Source organism: Phyllostomus hastatus, unplaced genomic scaffold (genome assembly GCF_019186645.2).
Source record: "Phyllostomus hastatus isolate PE091 unplaced genomic scaffold, TTU_PhHast_1.1 phas_scaffold_78, whole genome shotgun sequence".
Taxonomy (NCBI): domain Eukaryota; kingdom Metazoa; phylum Chordata; class Mammalia; order Chiroptera; family Phyllostomidae; genus Phyllostomus; species Phyllostomus hastatus.
Window position 1 is genome coordinate 60,632,669 of NW_025334041.1, and position 19,090 is coordinate 60,651,758.

At 40.1% G+C, this 19,090-nt stretch overlaps 1 protein-coding gene across 7 annotated transcripts in view; it reads left to right on the forward strand.

The window, feature by feature from the left end:
- LOC123811768 (interleukin 18 receptor accessory protein) overlaps positions 1–18,411 on the forward strand; it is a 35,405-nt gene extending 16,994 nt beyond the window's left edge. For 5 of the 7 annotated variants that reach the window (XM_045828226.1, XM_045828228.1, XM_045828225.1 and 2 more), the window contains 7 exons: positions 577–727; positions 5,041–5,106; positions 6,512–6,635; positions 9,424–9,575; positions 13,943–14,080; positions 16,777–16,950; positions 17,699–18,411. In XM_045828226.1, the coding sequence (XP_045684182.1) occupies positions 577–727; positions 5,041–5,106; positions 6,512–6,635; positions 9,424–9,575; positions 13,943–14,080; positions 16,777–16,950; positions 17,699–18,087 (1,194 nt within the window). In that variant the 3' untranslated portion in view covers positions 18,088–18,411. Of the gene's footprint in view, positions 1–576; positions 728–5,040; positions 5,107–6,511; positions 6,636–9,423; positions 9,576–13,942; positions 14,248–16,776; positions 16,951–17,698 lie in introns of those variants that run through there. The other 2 variants (XR_006784439.1, XM_045828227.1) reach the window with 2 other exon arrangements.
- Positions 18,412–19,090: the final 679 nt, after the last annotated feature.

The window sequence follows — 19,090 nt, forward strand, 5'->3', positions numbered from 1 at the left end:
CTTCTAGTCTGGGTGAACATTTCTTTTTTAACTCCTTGGTTGTAAGACTTCCATACAGTTCAATTTTCTGGCAGTTCTGATTGTTTTTTTGTTTTTAAATTTGTTGTTGTCTTTCTTTTGTTTGTGTGAGGAGACAAAGTGTATCTACCTATGCCTCCCATCTTGTCCAGAAGTCACAAATACAATTTTTGAACAGAATCTTTTTATAGTTTGGTAGTATGATTGTTATGTCCTCATCTCAGGCTGACATTCTCCTTTCCCTCATTAAAATTTATGAAGTTTGCCCTGGCTGGTATAGCTCAGTGAATTGAGTGTGGGTCTGTGAACAAAAGCATTGCTGGTTCAATTCCCAGTTGGGGCACATGCCTGGGTTGCTGGCCAGGTCCCCAGTAGCCAGGCATGAGAGACAACCAAACATTGATGTTTCATTCCCTCTCTTTCTCCTTCCCTTCCCCCCCTCTCTAAAACATAAATAAAATCTTAAAAAATTTATGAAGTTTTTTGAAAAGTACAATTAATATAATGATAATTGTGTGATTAAAGAAAGTTACTTGATTTTCTTGTCTCTTGGATTAGAATGGAAGACTACTCTATGAAAAAAGAAGCAACCCAATGTCACTGAATGAAATTTATGACTTTCACCAGGGCATGTACACATGTGATTATAGTCAGTCGGATAATGAAAGTTCATGGATAGTCAGAGCTGTTGTTCAAGTGAAAACCATTGGTAAGTGAGATTTTATTTTCAAGACTATAGATTTGAACCCCAATAACCCAATTAAAGTTACCTTCCTGTGGCTTAGTAATTTTGTTTTGAAAAAAGAGAAGGTAGACATATGGTATAGTCATGTAAAGCATTGAATATGGCAAGCATCAGTTTTCCCATTAACTTAGATTCCATTCTCCAAGGAAGGCCTAGTTCTGGATCACATTCAAGTTGTCACAAGTTGGGTTTTCCATGCACTTATTTCTGGTTTGTTTTAATAATAAATTTAAAAACAATATTAATAATTCACACACAGAAATAAGTAACACGCATGTACCTATCACCAACTTTAATACTGTTAACATTTTTTCACATGCCTAAAAATCTCACTTTTTTTTAAGGAAATAAAGCATTACATATACAGCTTGAGGCCTATGATGTCATGTCTTTCCTCTCTCTCCCTTCCCATATGTAGTCCAGTTTTATAGTTTATACCTTTTCTGTTTATGCTTTCTTAAAATATGTATGTATCCATTAATAAAATAGAATTTTTTTATATTATAAAATGTGATTTGTGTTATAAACACATGGTATTATTCTAAAATATCACTTTGCCATTTACATCTTCATCAACAATGAATAGATTTCTATTATTCCTAAATAATATCCGGTGTCTTCAGACTTTTTTTTTGATTGGTGTAAAGTGGGGCCTTTTTTCTTTATATTTACATTTTCATGAATACTAATGAGGTTGAGTATGTTATCATATGTTTATTGGTCCCTTGGCTTTATTCTTCTGAGACTTATCTTGGGTTATTCTTACTAGATTTACAAGTGTCAGCATGAATAAACTATCATGTTATTAATTTAAGCATGTCCTATGTCAAAGCATATTTGAGTCAGTCATTCATGTTTTGTATTAAAAAGTTACAGAATGGTTGATTTATCTCTTAGAAATATATTAATCAATTTTACTGCCTCTCCTTTTATTGTGTGGTATAGTCCACATGGCCCATGTGGACTATTCCTGACCCTTGTACTCTTTACTGCTTTAGATCTTAGCAGTTTAAAAATTTATTAGATTGCTCCTTGCATAAAAAGATAGAATGCAAATACCCCACTTGTACCACTTATCCCCTCCTAGTGATGTATGATTATCCTTTTAGTCAGGCATGATGAATCAGCCCATCACATTTCCAGTGACAAAGTCTGCTTTTCTGTGTCCCAAAGGACTCCTTGCAATATCTGTTTTACCTCTTTCAATCAAGCCTTGTCTGTCATCATTTCTGTCTTCCTCATTCACTTGCTAATTATTTATTTTTTAATTCTCACACAAATATTTGTTAAATATCTCATATTTGTCAGGCACTGAGCTTGGTGCTAAGGGTGCATGAGTGAGAGTGAGTACCTGGACACTCCCTCTGATTCCCAGAATGTAGCATCTGTGGGGTGGACAGGAAAGGAACAGGTAATCATAATACAATGTGATTGGTGGAGAAAAAGTGGGGCCCATGGGGCCCACCAACCAAACCTGGGTATGCCAAGTCCAAGTGAGAATAGAGGGGTAAGAACAAATTATTTTCATGATGGTGGGAGAGATGCTGTTCCAAGCAGGGGAGCAGCATAGTTAATGCCCAGGAGAAGAGAGAGATTGTGGCACAGTCCAGAAAGAACATGGCTGGCTGAGGGTGAGTGCCTGTAAATAGGAGTATCATCACACTGTCCCAGTAAGTTTGAACTTTATCCAAGGGGCAATAGGGAGTCACTGAATTTTCTAAGAAGAAGGGTGTCATGAATAGATTTGCCATAGGCTATTGTCTACCATATAGAAAATGGGTTTTAGGGGCAAGAATGGAGACAGAATTAGGAGGCTACTGTGGTCAAGCAGGCAGTTATTGATGGTGGCCTAAGCTGGAAGTGGCAGTGAAGCTGGAAAGAAGTAGATGAAATCGAGAAATATTTAGAAGGTACATATAAAAGTATTTGGGAACTGGGAGAGAAGAGGGGAAAGGATGGTGATAGGGTGAAAGCTAGGTTTTAAGTTGGGCACCTGGATGGGCTTTCTGTAATTTACTGGTAGAGGATAGGATAGCATAGCGGAGCACAACATAGCATATATATGGTCCAATATAAGGCACAGGTGTGAGAGGAACAGGTTTGATTCATGTTTTTAAGTGATGTCTCTGGTTGCTCTTTGAACAGATTTAGCAGAGGTGATAAGAAATGGCATTCTGGTACATAAATAGAACATGATGATGAATTTTATCTGGAAGCTAAAAGAAAGAGGGAAATCAACAATGTTTTAGTTTTCTGGCCTGGAAAAGTTGGTAAATGGTGGCACAATTTGATGAGACAGAAAAGGCTGAAAAATAAGAAGCTCTGAGGAAGAAGTAGGTTTATAATTTTTTGTGTGGAAAAAATATAATTAATAAGTAATAATAGAAGAATAAACCCTATGTATATCATACTCACAACTATAAACCTACTTTTGCCTCACCCTGTATTACACCTGAAAGGACTTCCATTTATCTCAATCATGATAACAAGTAGGTATTTGAGTAACCAGTTTGGAGATGCTTGGCTGGAGAAGTGAATGTGAGAGTGGCCAACATACATGTAATATGCAAAGCAAAAGGCCTGAATGAGAATACCTAGGGAATGAGTATAGAAAGAAAAGAGTCCAGAGCTGAGGCCTAGTGCATTCCAATACTTGGACAGCTGTGGAGGAATCCCCTAAGGAGATGGAATAGGGGTATAAAAACAAAGAAAAACTGTCCTAGGCACAGTGACTGAAGTGTCTGAGGAAGGAAAGAATGGTATACTACTGCCTCAAATGGTGAGGACTGGGAACTGATCATTGGATCTGGAAAGGCAGAGGTCATTATTTACCTTAGCAGGTGGGTGTCTGTGGAAGGGTGAACAGGACAGCAGTAGAGGAAGTGAAATTGATGATGTAGGAGAGACATCATTTCAAGGACCAAGGCCTTCTGTATGGAAGACACCTAGAGAGTCAGCTGCACTACCCATGGAAAGAAGAACAAAAGAGCACTAGGAGAAACTTGGAAGAGAACTCATATCCACAAGAGGTGCAGAGGAGAGGAGCCCACTGCACAGAGACTGGGAGGTGAGCAGGAGAATACCAAAACAAGGACCTGAAAGAGGAGAGAGTTCCAAAGAGGGTGTGGCCAATGCTGTTTAGAATAAAGCAGATGAAAACTTCAGTTGTACCCAATGGATTTAGGTGCAAGGAGTTTTCTGGTAACTTTAGCCAAAGCAGTTTCAGTGGAGTGATAGAGGCAGAAATCAGATTCCTTGGGAGGTGAGGAAATAGAAGAAACAAGCATATAACACTCATTCAAGACTTTGGCTGAAACTGCCCTGGCTGGTATGGCTCAGTAGATTGATGCTAGCCTGTGAAGAAAAGGGTCACTGGTTTGATTTCCAGTCAGGGCAAATACCTGGGTTGTGGGCCAGGTCCCCAGTAGGGGCCGTGCGAGAGACAACCACGGGGCAATGTTTCTCTCCCTCTCTTTCTCCCTCTCTTCTCTTCTCTCTAAAAATAAATAAATAAAATCTTTTAAAAAAAGAATTTGGTTGAAACCTAGGAGAATGAGTGAGGTAGGGATGTGAGGTGCAGGATTTTATTCTTTTTTTAAGACATAGAGACTGAGCATGGGTAAATGCTGAGTGGGAAGGAGAGAGAGAACATTAAAGACACAGGACAGAGATATTGTAATTGAGAAAAGGAGGTCCTGAAGAATTAAGAGAGGACATCCAGAGTAAAGGTGATTGATTTTTCTGTATCAGGAGATGGAACTTATTCTAGAGAAAGTTTTACTATGGAGACACACTTGAAAGTGTGTGGCAGGTAGTTGAGAAATAAATGATTAATAAAGGGTTGGACTTACCTTTATTTTGAGACAAACCATGAATTTAAGAATGGAGGTGGTAGAGTCCAATCTGGCTGACTTGTGTATTTTCTCAGGTGGGTTCTCCTTTGTGTTAGGTTACTCAGCCCCAAAAAGCAATTCTGTAGGAAAAGATGGAGATGGAGGCTTAAATCTGCAATGGGAAAGCAGGAGTGGTGTGGAAGAAAATGTACCCAGGCAGATATGGATTTATCAAAAACTAATGTTTTGCCAGCATCTGCACAGTCATTTTGGAAGCCTGCTTTTTGCATAAAACCTGAGTTTCTATCCTTATGACATATGAATAAAATTTGAAGAGGCAGACCCAAAACATAGAGATCTAAGTGTGCCCATGCATGCACATTGTCAGCAAGCAGGCTTTCAGATTTCCCAGTGCAAATAATGATTTTCTTTTTCATGTTTTAGTAAAGGACACGACTCTCAAACCAGATATTCTAGAACCTGTCAAGGACATCCTGGAAGTAGAACTTGGTAAGGTGGGCTGAATTATCAAACTTGGAAGCAAGTCTGTGTGATATAAGAAAGAGAGAGTTAAATTCAAGCCACATAGAATTGGGCGTGAATCTTGACTCAGCCACTGATTAGTGTTGTGACCTTATAAGTCACTTACAGTAATCTTTCTAAGCCTCAGTTTTAAAATCTGTAAATAGGCAAAATAAAACTGACCTCACAAGGTTACAGTGAGAGATATAGGATAATATGTGTTAGGTGGCTGGTGCATTTGACATAGTCAATAGATTTTAGATTTGTTCTAATCTTCTTATTCCAGGAATAGATGATTACATATACTAAGTCCACAGGCTTGATTAGGTCTATAAATTTAACCAATTTACCAACTTGAGTATAATTAAGCTTTAAAAATATGGTGTTTGGTTTGGTCTTTAAGGTAATTATAGGATAATGCTATAATCCCCACTCAATTCATTTGTTTTTCAAAGTAGTGCCTTCTTTGGGTAGGAAGGCAAAATGGCTTTCCTATAGTCCCCTCTCATTTTGTCAACTTCAATAATATCTACATAGTACAAAACAGCCATATAAGAGCTGCATTATTAATAATCAAGTACTAGTTACTTCAATAAAATAAGTGTTCTTTTAAATGTGAAAATATTTATCACAGAAATGAGAAAATAGATATTATACTAAAGGACCGGTAGGTGTCGGTATCAGTATAACCTGATTATAGAATTAGCAAAATGGGCAACAATACAAGAATGGAAGTAGAAAAAAAGGGGAAAAATATTTAATTAAAAAATTAAAAAAGTTTCATATGATCTTAAGTTGCAAAGATGAATTTTCAAATAGAACCCCTAACCATTTCATGGTTAGAATATTAAGTTTGAGGCAGAGCATATCTAGATATCCCTTATGAGAAAATGGGGAGAAAGAGGGTAGTGTGATAAAATACATTCACATCCTTAGTCGATTGTCCAAAAAGCAACTGAATATCTAAATGATATCCTACATATTATTCTTCAAACTACATATTACAGTAAGCTCATGATTTTTTACTTAATATGCAAATATTGGTTAGAAAAATGTTTTTTATTGATACACTTGGTAATGCAACAATGGTGTTGGAAGACCGAGCTGGTTACTGAAACTTCATATTTTCTTGGTGTGTATTCTCAAACCATATTGAAACCCTTAGTGCTATGACCATACCAATCTTCATTTTAAGAACATATAGTTAATATGTCTGAGATCTAAGTATTGTCCGCTAGAGACTAACATACATGGTTTCATTTGTTTCTGAATGAGAGACAGGTAGACATTTGTTTATTATTTCTGGCACAACTATTTTACCTATAAACCTGTTGCAACAGGAAACAGTCTTCATGGCTTCCTTCTTCTTTTCTGTTGTCCCTTCATTTTTCAGGAAAGTCTTTGACTCTTTACTGCACAGCAAGATTTGGCTTCGAAAAGGACTTTAAACCTGTGATAAGATGGTACAGCAAAGATTCTGACCAGGAGCTAGAAATCCTGACAACTGAGGTGAGAAGGTAAGAAGGAAATTGGAGGACAATATTCTTTACAGCCCACAGTAAGTGCTTTCACCTTTGGAAACCTGCAAAATGTACACACAGAGATGAGCATACACACACATTTACACACAGTTGATGGTGTAGCTATGAGCAACAACTAGAGGTGAAAATGAAAGTATGAAAGTGCATGTTAATTTTAAATGTGGAGGACAAATTCAGTTTACAACAGGGACACACAATGAAATATTTAAGTTGCTATAAAGCTCAATTTGTAGCAACATTTTGATGTGGCTGCTGTAAACAACAAGCTAACAAGGAGACAGGCACACTGACCCAGGCTGCTTAAATAGAAGCATCATGTCCCACAAAAACAGGAGAATGCTGCCCACCATCCCCACTCTAACTCCCCATTTTCCCTAGTGCCATCCATTCAGAGTATCCAAATATGCAGAGTCATTAACAGTCCAGAAAGTATGAAATGAGGAAATGGTACAAGAATAAGGACAAAAATTATGTGGCCAAAATCTGGCCAAAAATTATGTGACATGAGAAATAGTTTAAGCAATACAACCTGGGAAAGGAAACTCAGTAGTGGTATATGTCTTGAAGTGTTTGGAAGCTGCTCTGTTTTGTGACTAAACTAGACTGTTTAGTTCTCGAGAGCACAGAACCCAGATTAGTGGCCAGAATTTAATGGGAAGACAATATGGCTCAATAGAATGGAAAATTCTAGCCATTCGGATCTATCCAACTCCTCACAAAGCTGGACTCTGGTTTTTGGAGGGTTAAAGGCTTGGATTCAATCTGTTAGGTCTGTTGCTAAAAAATATAGTTCCTCATCTTTGTAAGATCTTTTCCAAAGTAATAGTCTATGGATTAAGCATACTTCTGATTTTTAAAACATTTTAATAAACCAATATAATGTATTTTGCTAGAATACAACACTACAAAAAAGTAAAGAACAGATTTTGGAAACTGATAAAATTTATCAAAAACTTCTAAAACCAGGACCACTGGATCCTCTATTATATGGTATTGCATCACAGGTCAAAGTAATCGAGTTTCACAAAGAGAGTCTGTTCTGACTTCACACGGCCTTTGATGTGAAACTTTGTTTGCCACCTATTGGAAATGTGACCCCGTAAGTTTCCATCATGCCACTTACAATGCACCTTGCATTGTCTTTCTAAGGAGTGTATACAGTTGAGATGATATGCTTATCACAACTTTTAGTGGCTAAGAAGCGTTCTGTGGAAAAAAGTTCGTATTATGGGCTCCAAGCAATATAGACTAATGTGAATGCATTATTCACATAAACAATATTCCTTAACATGAGTACAGACTAGAGATCAACAACTTTAGAGAATCCAAACTATGAATAAATGACGTGGCCACCAACCAGACTGAGGAATGCTGCGGATGGCTCGTGGAGACATGAGAAAAACATACACAGAGACAACCAGGTCCTGTGGGGAAATAGAGATGGAACAGCCACTCTCTCTAGTGGGGAGCGCATGGCCACCCTCCCTAGGGAAGAGCGCCCCTAAGGGAGAGTGCCTTGTTCTCCCGCCTGAGCAGGCTTTTATTGGGTTTGTTTACATAAGAATTCAGGTAAAGCTCATTACTCATTGCCAGGAAGTAAGGATCAAACCATAGGTAACAAGGAAGTCTGAGGGCCTATTCTGAGTCAGGGTCAAAGAGCTGTAAAAAACTTTGAGGAACAAACTTCTTGCTTGGACCCTTATCATTCAATTGAGAGCATTCTAAACAAAGCAGGTTTCACAGGATTTTACATATTCTTTCTTAGTCCTGATTACCCGGGGAACCTGCCCTTTCTAGCACAGGGTGGCACCACCCTGTCATTGTTTCAGGCTTAGGTGGAGCAAGGGAACTAAGGCAACCAAGAGATTAGGAGATTTTTTTTGCAGACAATGAGGACTCAGGCTACGTCAAAGCCGAGGGGCAAGGGTCCATCACCCCCTTTTGCTGTAGCCCCCAAAGTCCTTCCTCAGGGGCCTCCCACGTGATCATGCCTGTCTGAGGTCATTCCCCACTTGGGGAATCTTACCCGTCATTGGCTAACCAACCAAGCATTGTGGGCCAGGCAGTGAAAAGTAAAAGGAGCAGAAGCGGTGCTCCTGCCAGGGAGATAAGCTTTTGTCTCCTTGTTGGCTTATGGTCCAAGGCCATTCCCTCAGCCTTAGCCTTGGTGGGGGTTACAGCTTCTGATACCAGGCAGGGTGGTTCCCAGCAAATAAATGCCCAGACTCTCACTTCCTGGATGGGGTAGAATGGCACAGGCTGAATAATCAGGCTGCTACATCCCAGTAGTGTGAACTAAGATTTACCTTCTGTGCCTGGTCTTCATTGCTAGCCAAGTTAAGATAATCATACCACTACTTTGTGGAATTTCTGTGAGGTGTGGAATGGAAAAGACCCAAATACCCCTCATTTTGTGCTCAGAAGACAGCCTGATACATAGTAAGACCTCTGTAGAAGTTAGTCACTTTTAATATTACTAAGTTATTGCTATAACCTGTTTTCAGGTGAAATTCTTAGAGCAAGAAAGGTCAGTTGAGTCTCATAAATAAATTATATCTTAGTGTTAGTGCTTAGATAATGTTTGCAGATTCAATTTTTTTTTAAATGAGCTCTTCCAACTGTATTATGTTCTTTTGGCATCTCCTACTGTGTGACCCTATGGCTCTTCAAAAAGCCAGACTGTTTGCTATTTACATAAGTTCTGAATACTGCAAATGGGTGTCACTTTATCTGCTGAACCAGTGTGGTAATTTTTCTTTCCTAGTGTTAAAGCCACTTTTGAGGATGAAATCATCAAATGTGTTGTCCACTTGAAAGAAGTTACTCAGAGTGATCTTCACAAGACATTCATTTGCTTTGCCCAGAATTCCATTGGGAACACTACCCAATCTATCCAACTGAAGGAAAAGAAAAAAGGTAAGCCTGGGACATTACTGCAGAATTCATACAACTGTTTTTATCTAAAGGGAGAATAATTTTCTTAAATAAAAGTGATGATGTTATCAAATAAAATTGGGAGTTTGGCTACTAACACCCAAAAGGCAAACTCTAGAGGCAGAGACTGGTGAGGAAGGAAAGAGGCTTTTATTCAAATGCTGGATGGTATGGGGACTCCCTGTTACAAAGCTCATCTCTTCTATAAAACCCAGACAAAACCCAACTTTCCTCAGCAAAATGAAAATAAAAGGCAGCCACCAGAGTTCCTGCTCCATTTTAAAGTACCATGCTTTGGAGCCTGAGCCAAGTGCTAAGTGGTCATCCAAGTAGCTTAGCTTGTTCCCAGCTGCTGTCCAGCTTCAGGATCTCTCCTGAAGGAGGCTGTGTGTGGAGCCAGAGTGGCCATGGCCATGCAGCTGCTAGGATTGAAAATTCCAAGCCTCCCAGGCCAGAGAGTACATGAATTCACCAGAGGATGCTCCATCAGGTTAGGAAGAGAGAGGCAGAGACAGAGACAGAGACAGAGACAGAGACAGAGACAGAGACAGAGACAGAGACAGAGACAGAGAGACTCCCTCTTGGAGGCCATGGGCCACATGACTGCTAAAACCACATGGAGAAGACAGGCTAGTACACCATCCAAGTATAAGTCTTGAATAGCAAGTGATAAGCAAGAGAGTGTTTATCTGTTCCCCTGGGTTTATATTAACCTTGGGTGTGGGATGGGTCAGGTGCTTTTTCAGAATGGCCAATTAACTTCTCAAAATTTTGTACATTTTGGGTAGATCCAGTTCCTATCCAATCCCTTCTTTCCCCAAGCTACACTGACAGGCCTCTTTAGTACAGCACTTATCCCTGCCACTATTTTAACTGCTATTGCACATGTACCTGCCTTACCCTAGTCCCACCCACGATGTGGTACTGAAAGAGGGTAGGAGGTTTGTTTCCTCTGTTCAATGATCTTGCTAGCCTTGTGCATGCTTAGTGTAAGAACCTTTCTCTGCCACCATTATGGCTATAAAGGACACTCCTGTGGCATTCTGTCAACTCCTTACATCCCATTCCTTACTCTCTGTATGAGGTAAGTTGCCCACACTGGGGCCCCCTGACAGAGAGCAACTAAACCAAAAACCTAAGTAAAATGACCCTGGAAACCCCACACGGCCTCTCAGGTAGTGCCGAGAGTGCCTTCAGTGAGAAGGGCAGGACATCTGTAGCCAGAAGCAAAACTTCTGCATGGGGGGCATAGGGAGCTGAATGTCCACAAGGTACATGCTTGGTTACCTGGGAAATGTAGCCTCATGCTTGTGGGACTTGGCGCTGTGCTTTGAAACTCAATGTCCTCACCATGACCGTAGGTAGTTCATGAAGGCCTTACTCAAACCTCTGACCTCTACCCCAGTCCCCAAGGAACAGGGCTTGGGGCACGAGCGGCTCCCAGGTCGCATTCCCATAGCCTAGCTCTATCTCCCACTGTGGTCCTTCCTGTTCTCTACCCTCAGCCCACTCCCAGAGATCTGGACTGGCTATCTATTGGTATCAGTGATTGTAGCAATTAATATTTATTATGGAAGACAATGTTCTATTCACTTTGCTGTATTAACTCATTTAATACCTTGGTCAAGGCCACACACAAGTTTCATATCAGTGATCTAGAGATGGTCCTCTTAATCCACATTTTGTGTATTGGGGTTATGTCAGAATAGCCTATCATTCATGCATTCATTCACTCATTCATTGTACAAATACCTATGCATACTCCATGTGATAGGTAATGTGCTTGGTCATAGGTCCCTTTCCTATTTTTATTTTCTGTCTTCCAAATACAGAAAGCATGATGATTAGGTACTGGAGAGTGAAGGTGTGAAAATGTAATTTTTCTCAGTGTCCAGAAGTATATATGTGTATCAAAGATCATAACTTTTTAAAGCAGGAGTGTATGTTCCTGGTAAGGAATAGATTCTAATTTGTTAAAGAGGATTCTCAGAGATGAAGTTGATATCATTCATTCATTCAACTGATAAATTATTTTAGAACAGATGATTGTGAATCTCATGAGGCAAATAAGAAAAAATTTACGCCTGGTCAAGAGTGGATTCTCTGTGAAGTTGTATTTCATGAGTCAGGTGTTGTGGAGGGTGCAAAAGTATGCTAGACATAGCTCCTGGACTCTGGAAGTTTAGACTTTAGTAGGGACAGTAATGGATGAAAATAATTTACAATATACAATGAGAGGGTTGCAAATGTGTTGTGTAGAAGTTTATGGGAAAAAAACACTTCCAGCAAGATGGAGGCATAGGTGGACGCACCGTACCTCCACGCACAACCAAGATTAGAACAACAACAATTTAGAGGTAGAATAACACCCAGAACTGATAGAGAATTTATCTGAATGGAAGTCGGACAGCCCAGAAGTTGAAGTAGACCTGTTCATCCAGACCGGTAGGAGGAGTGGAGACGAGCTCGGGTCACAGTGTGTGGAGTGCGGGGAGAGCTGGGTACCTAAGGCAACTGGAGCGAGTAAGCCATCCAGGGCGCACAGCAGGTGGACCCTGAGTACACAAGCAGCTACTGGCGGACCCAGTGAGGCTGCGATTGTGGACCAGGGCAGAGCGGGCAGCCCAGGATCCCAGGGAAGGGACTGAGATCCCAGGAGGGTGGGGCTGCTGCCATTGTTACCCTCCGCCCCCGCCCCTGCCCCCACAGACAACGTCACAACCTAGCAACTGGGGTGCCCAGCCCTGGTGAACACCTAAGGCTCTGCCCCTCACCTTAACGGGAGCGACCAGACCAGAAAAAAAAAGAGAGAGCGATGGCTCAAATAGAAGAACAAATCAGTGCCCCAGAACTCATCCTTTTGAGCTACCAAGAAATAGCTAACCTATCAGATGCACAGTTCAAAACACTGGTGATCAGGAAGTTCACGGAATTGGTTGATTTTGGGTGCAAATTAGATGAAAAAAAAATGCAGGTTACCGTAAAAGAGATGAAGGAAGATGCACGGAAAACCAACAGTGATAAGAAGGAAACTGGGACCCAAAACAATAGAGTGGACCAGAAGGAAGAAAAAAGAAACCAAACAGGAAATAATGAAGAAATAAGAATTCAAAAAAATGAGGAGAAGCTTAGGAACCTCCAGGACATCTTTAAACATTCCAACATCCGAATTATAGGGGTACCAGAAGGGGAAGAGGAAAAGCAACAGATTGAGCATGTATTTGAACAAATAATAAAGGAGAACTTCTCCATTCTGGCAAAGGAAATAGACTTCCAGGAAATACAGGAAGCTCAGAGAGCCCCAAAGAAGTTGGACCCAAGAAGAAACACACCAAGGCACATCATAATTACATTAGCCAAGGTAAAAATGAAGGAGAGAATCCTAGAAGCAGAAAGAGATAAGGGGATAGTAACCTACAAAGGAGTTCCCATCAAACTGTCAGCTGATTTCTCAAAAGGGACCTTACAGGAGAGAAGGTGCTGGAAAGAAATATTCCAAGTCATGAAAGACAAGGACCTATATCCCAGATTACTCTATCCAGCAAAGCTTTCATTTAGAATGGAAGGGCAGATAAACTGCTTCTCAGATAAGGTCAAGTTAAAGGAGTTCATCATCACCAAGCCCTTATTTTATGAAATGTTAAAGGGACTTATCTAAGAAAAGAAGATAAAGAAAAAACTTGTATAGTAAAAGGACAGCAAACTCACAATTATTAACAACCACTCCTAAAGCAAAACCAAAAGAAACTAAGCAAAGAACTAGAACAGGAACAGAATCATAGAAATGGAGATCACATGGAGGGTTAGCAACAGGGGAGTGGGAGGAGGAGAGAGGGGGAAAAGGTACAGAGAATAAGTAGCATAGATGGTAGGTAGAAAATAGACAGGGGGAGGGTAAGAATAGTATGGGAAATGTAGAAGCTAAAGAACTTGTAAGTATGACACATGGACATGAACTAAAGGGGGGAATGTGGGTGGGAGAGGGTGTACAGGGGGGAAAATGGGACAACTGTAATAGCAAAATCAATAAAATATTAAAAAAAATAAGACAAATAAAAAAAGAAGTTTATGGGAAAAATGAATAAAAATGGTTGTGATAAGTTTCCTAGGCCATGGCTAATCAGGAACTGCCCATTTCCCCAAGCTCTCTCCAGTTCATTGTAAGGCAGTTCCCTCAGGATGTGATTTAAAGCATTTTGCATTCAAGAGAAATGCTTCTGATAGCAGTGATATTGATAAAAATAATGGGACAGAAAGGGCTTTGGGTGGGCCCACAGCATTGGCCTGGATAAGGTCTTGCCACAGGATTGTGTTTCTGCATTTGCTCAAGGTTGCCATGTTTTCCCCAGTGGTGTTCCTGTACATCCTACTCGGCACCATCATGACTCTAGTAGGCATGTTAATGGCAACTGCTCTCCTCTTCATGTACTGGATTGAAATAGTGCTACTGTACCGAACCTACCAGAACAAGGATGAGACACTCAGGGGTAAGGTGATTCCAGCTTCGCTGTGACTTTTCCCCTCGGTACTGACTTAGACAGAGGAGCTCCAAAAATGGATAACCCCTGATGGATAAGGTCATGTTCCTCAGGCTTTGAGATTGCTTCCAGATCTGATGCTGTACACCTGCGAAGTCTGGGAGCAGGTAGAGAAAGTAAGTCTCTTTTTATTCCAGTTACCAGGAATCTCACAAATGATGCTATTATCAGACATGCTGAACTTCAAAATAATCTTGCTGCTAACCAACTTAAAGCAATATGGTAAATGACTTAACACCTCTGTGCCTTTGTGTCCCCTTCAATAAAATGGAATTGTAACCACAATTTCAGTCTCAATGAATGCTGTGAGTGCTCATGGGGTTAAGACATCTTAAATTTTTAGGACAGCATCTAGCATGTAGTGAGCACTCAGTACTATTATTATCTCATGAGTACCAAGGTCTTGCCAATCAAGTGTATTGGCTACTTGAATCGTCACAGCAATCCTATAAGCCAGAAAGAAAGACCTAAAGTCGTATGCCCCAACTTGAACAGCTGGGCTATGTTAGAGCTTGGGATTTGGACCCAAGCAGTTTGATTTATAGCCCCCATTAATTATTAACTTGGTCAGCCTTATCTGTAAAATGAGGGACTTGAAATTGATGGTCATATCCCCAAAATTGTGAAGATCTGTAAGATGCAAGTACCATACTATTAATGATGTAGATAGTTTTCCATGAGATAGGATAATGATGTTTGTTAACATTTGTTTCTTCAGAACAGAATAACTACTTCTGTGTTTTTCTAGTCCTAGAATCCCTGAGGTTAAGATGTTTGCAGTTTTAGCAAATAACTCTGTTGCTTGGAAAGAGAAGAAGCTCCTCTGCTGGACTCCAGAGCTAATTCCTTATCTGACAGGCCTCTCCATACAATGCTTCCACACAAGGAACTCAGTGAGAGCTGTCCTATCTCTGGGGAAATGGGAGTCAAGAAATATACCAATCACACCTTCTTTTAGATTAGGGGACTAAACCTTTTGGCATTTCTGGGCCACACTGGTAGAAGAGTTATTTTGGGCCAAATATTAAATACACAAACACTAATAAAAACAAAAAAATCTCATAATGTTTTAAGTAAATTTACAATTTTGTGTTGGACCACATTCATAGCCACCCAGGGCTGCATGCAGCCTGTGGGTCGTGGGTTGGACACTTCTGCTTTAGACCAATTATTGAGAATACATATTAGAAATCCTTAAGTCAAGAGTGTTCTTGAGATTTATTTATTTTTAAAGTTAGCTTTTTTTTTAAATTAAGCCAATTATCTAATCAATGTCTTAATCGTTTCCTTGGATAACTTCATACTTCTTTTACTAAAATGCTATTTATCTTAAGATTCTAGAGCTGGCACAGAAGAGTCAATCAACTGTGAATCATTTAAATATGCACTTTCTCCTTTTACTTTGCATGGACACTAGAATTCCGAAGGGAGCAGAACCCGGGTTTCAAGCACAATGATTCAGTGCCCTCTATGACCAATCTAATGTTATTCAGCAAAACAACTGCTTCCTTTGATACTGATGATGAATACACAAATCCTAGTTTGCAGGACTTTCCTATGGATATGAAAGGAATTGAGTCAACTATAGTGTGTTATATATTTACCCATGAGTGTCCTTCTTTCAATCTGTGTAACCAATAGCTTCCTAGCATAGACCCCTGGGCCTCCACTCCCTGGCACCTTCCTTTCTCAATTCCAGACCTCCTCCACTCTCCCTTCCTTTTCTATTTCTGGCCTCTACCACAAGGGCTCTTCTTAGGTCCATATTGAACAAGTGTAATTCTAAGCTACTACTACTGTTACAAAATAGTAGTAGCAGTCAGTGCTACTACTATTTTGTAACAATATTATTTTGCAGGCAGTGTGCAAAGTGCTGGAATATGAGCCAGGTGTGTCCAATTCTGAAGCCCATGAGTTAACTTTGGGGGTTTTCTACCACTTTCAAGAGTTCTTTAGCACGCTCCCATAATCAATGTTCATTTCTAATCATTTAGTAAATAGTATGAGACCAAAAAATATTCTGAAATAAGCTCTATAAATATAGAGTCCTATTTAGAAGGCAGGGTAAAGGATATTTATCTTGTGTCTGCTATGAGTCAGACCCCGAGCTTGTCATATATGTTATCTCAAGCAACCCTGAAAGTAGCCTACTGGGTAGTTATCATTGCTTCATTTCACACATGGCATGCAAGCAGAGGTATATGTGCCATCAGCTCTTTAATGTGCAGAGTGCTGAGTGTCAGCAGTGCTTTGCTCACTGGATATCACGCTTTGATGGAGTAAACTTTTCTTTGATGTGTAATGAATGAGAGAGCAACACTGCAGATGCAAGGAAAGCTCAGAGGAACCTCAAAGAGCTTGTGATTTATCACAGAAGGCCCCAGCTATTGGATCTTAGATCAGTGGAACTGCAGGAATTCTTCAGAATTTGATTCTAATTTTTGGGCAGACAATAAATTCCACTCAGCAGTATGATTCTGAAATGGACTCAGCTGCTGTTTTTAATTTTTTTAAATCAATTCAGTAATGATCCCAACTCTTAATTCTCATCCATTTATTATATGTTTCAAGCGTGCATAGATATACCATGATAGCAGAAAATCTGTAAATGGCTTAGATTTTTTTTTATCATTCCTCTCCTTCAGATAAAAAGGAATTTGATGCTTTCATCTCTTATGCGAAATGGAGCTCTTTTGAGAGTGAAACCACTTTATCTGTGAACGAGGAAAACTTGGCCCTGAATCTATTCCCTGAAGTTTTGGAAAACAAATATGGGTACACCTTGTGTTTGTTTGAAAGAGACGTGGCTCCAGGAGGAGGTAAGTCCTGCATGCCAGGAGCAAATATAAAACAAAAGGGCCAGTTAAACACAAGTACTCTCTAAGTTATCTTGTTACTCTTTCTGTTCGGATATATATTTCCTGTAAGGTTTCATGAACTTAGAACTTTTTGGGCAACAATACAGAAAAATATGTGTTGCACAGACCTGTACCATCACCTAAAAAATCCATCTTCAGAATAAAAGGTAATATCAGGCCATAGGGAGGTCTTTCCTGGTTCTTCAGCAGTAAGTCATCTGTCCTTCCAAACAGTGGCCCCTTTGCATTCTGGGACTTTGTCTGCAACAAATCTCAACACTGGATTAAGCAGGCTCCTTGAGCTTGGGCCCAGGCCTGGCCTTGCATCAGAAGTACAGACCTCATCCCCTCCTGATGACCTCTCATGCCTCTGATACCTCAGATACCCCACTTAGGAGCCTGAACATTCCATTGTCCTCTGTTTTCCCAGCCTACCTTGTTCCAACAAGCTTTGCTCCTAGAGGAATTGATAATTTGAGGACACAGAACATAAGGGAGAACTGTAAAATTGAGAGTCACTAGACATTAGTGTGTCTTCAACTACTGGTAAAGTTGATAAAGAGAATGTGCTATAGTCAACCATGTTTCTTTCCTCCTTCCATGAGTGTCTGTGGCAAGAAACCCTCTGGGCAGATCTGGGACAGTCAGGATTATTGTGACTCAAGGTTTAACAACAACAGTTGCAATTAATTTAATTCTTTATTTCCAGTGTATGCAGAAGACATTGTAAGCATTATTAAGAAAAGTAGAAGAGGAATATTTATCTTAAGCCCCAGCTATGTCAACGGACCCAGTGTCTTTGAACTACAAGCAGCAGTGAATCTTGCCTTGGATGATCAAACACTGAAACTCATTTTAATTAAGTTCTGTTCCTTCCAAGAGCCAGAGTCTCTACCTCATCTTGTGAGAAAAGCTCTCCGGGTTTTGCCCACAGTCACCTGGAGAGGCTTAAAATCAGTGCCTCCCAATTCTAGGTTCTGGACTCAAATGCGCTACCACATGCCTGTGAAAAACTCTAAGGGATTCACATGGAACTATCTCAGAATTATCTCAAGAATTTTTTTCACTGGTAAGACTCAGGAAAGCAGAAACCACTAGGAGGAGCTCCCAGCCCAGGGAATGGGGAGCTGGGCCCTAAACCACCTCCCTCCAGTCCTGGAGAGCAGAGATGTTGATGGATGGATAGAACATATAGCATGGATCTGGCTGATCTAAAATGGAAGGTGTTTGGCCAACCCTGAGTGAGTGCAACAGGCACTGGGATGACCCTGAAGCTGGTGTTAGGTCCTCTGATTTCCTAGACTGGACAGGCACTCTCGCACATTCATCATGTACCTCCCTAAGACTTTCTTAGTGGTCAACAGAATCAGCATATGCATTCACTTTTACTTTGTGGCTATAGACTATCATGTCTGCTATGAATTGTACATGTAAATTTATATATATTTGCAATAAAATAAATATTATTTTATTAGAAACGATTTATACTTTGTCAAAACTTTTTTGTAAAGAAGACAATTCTTACTCCATGTTCACCCATTAACTCTGGAGCACAGAAAAGAAGTAGGAAAGGCAGATACCAGGGAATGAGGAGCACAGAAGGCCACACTTAATCTTTACTATGTTCTTGTGGGAAGTGACACCTCTGGGCAGATGAATTGGAGGAAGGAAATGTTTCCATTGAGCTGATGCAGCCCTGTGCCAAGACACAAGTCTTAGGTAGTGGAGTAGGAATATTTTAAGCTTCTCCTTGTCCCCTGGGTTTTTATGCAGAACCTGAAGTACAAAACCTTGCTCTGGGCCAATTAAACTAGGGACCCTCTAGGCAAAAATGAGAACCAATGAAAGGCAGTGGCAAGAATTACCTGCCAAGATAAGAGACTGGGAAACAAGTTTGCACACTGGTTAAAAGACAGCAATAATGTAACTTTAACAGAGCTTCTGTCTGAGCCCTTTGCTGATTGAAGTTGATACTTCTTATATATGCTTCCTGAACTATGATCTCAGTTGAAGTTCTCTTAGGTAATGGATTATTTGCTGGAAGACCAAGTAGTTGTTCCTGATAGACAAGAATTTCATTCTCATAAATTTGTTTTCTTAC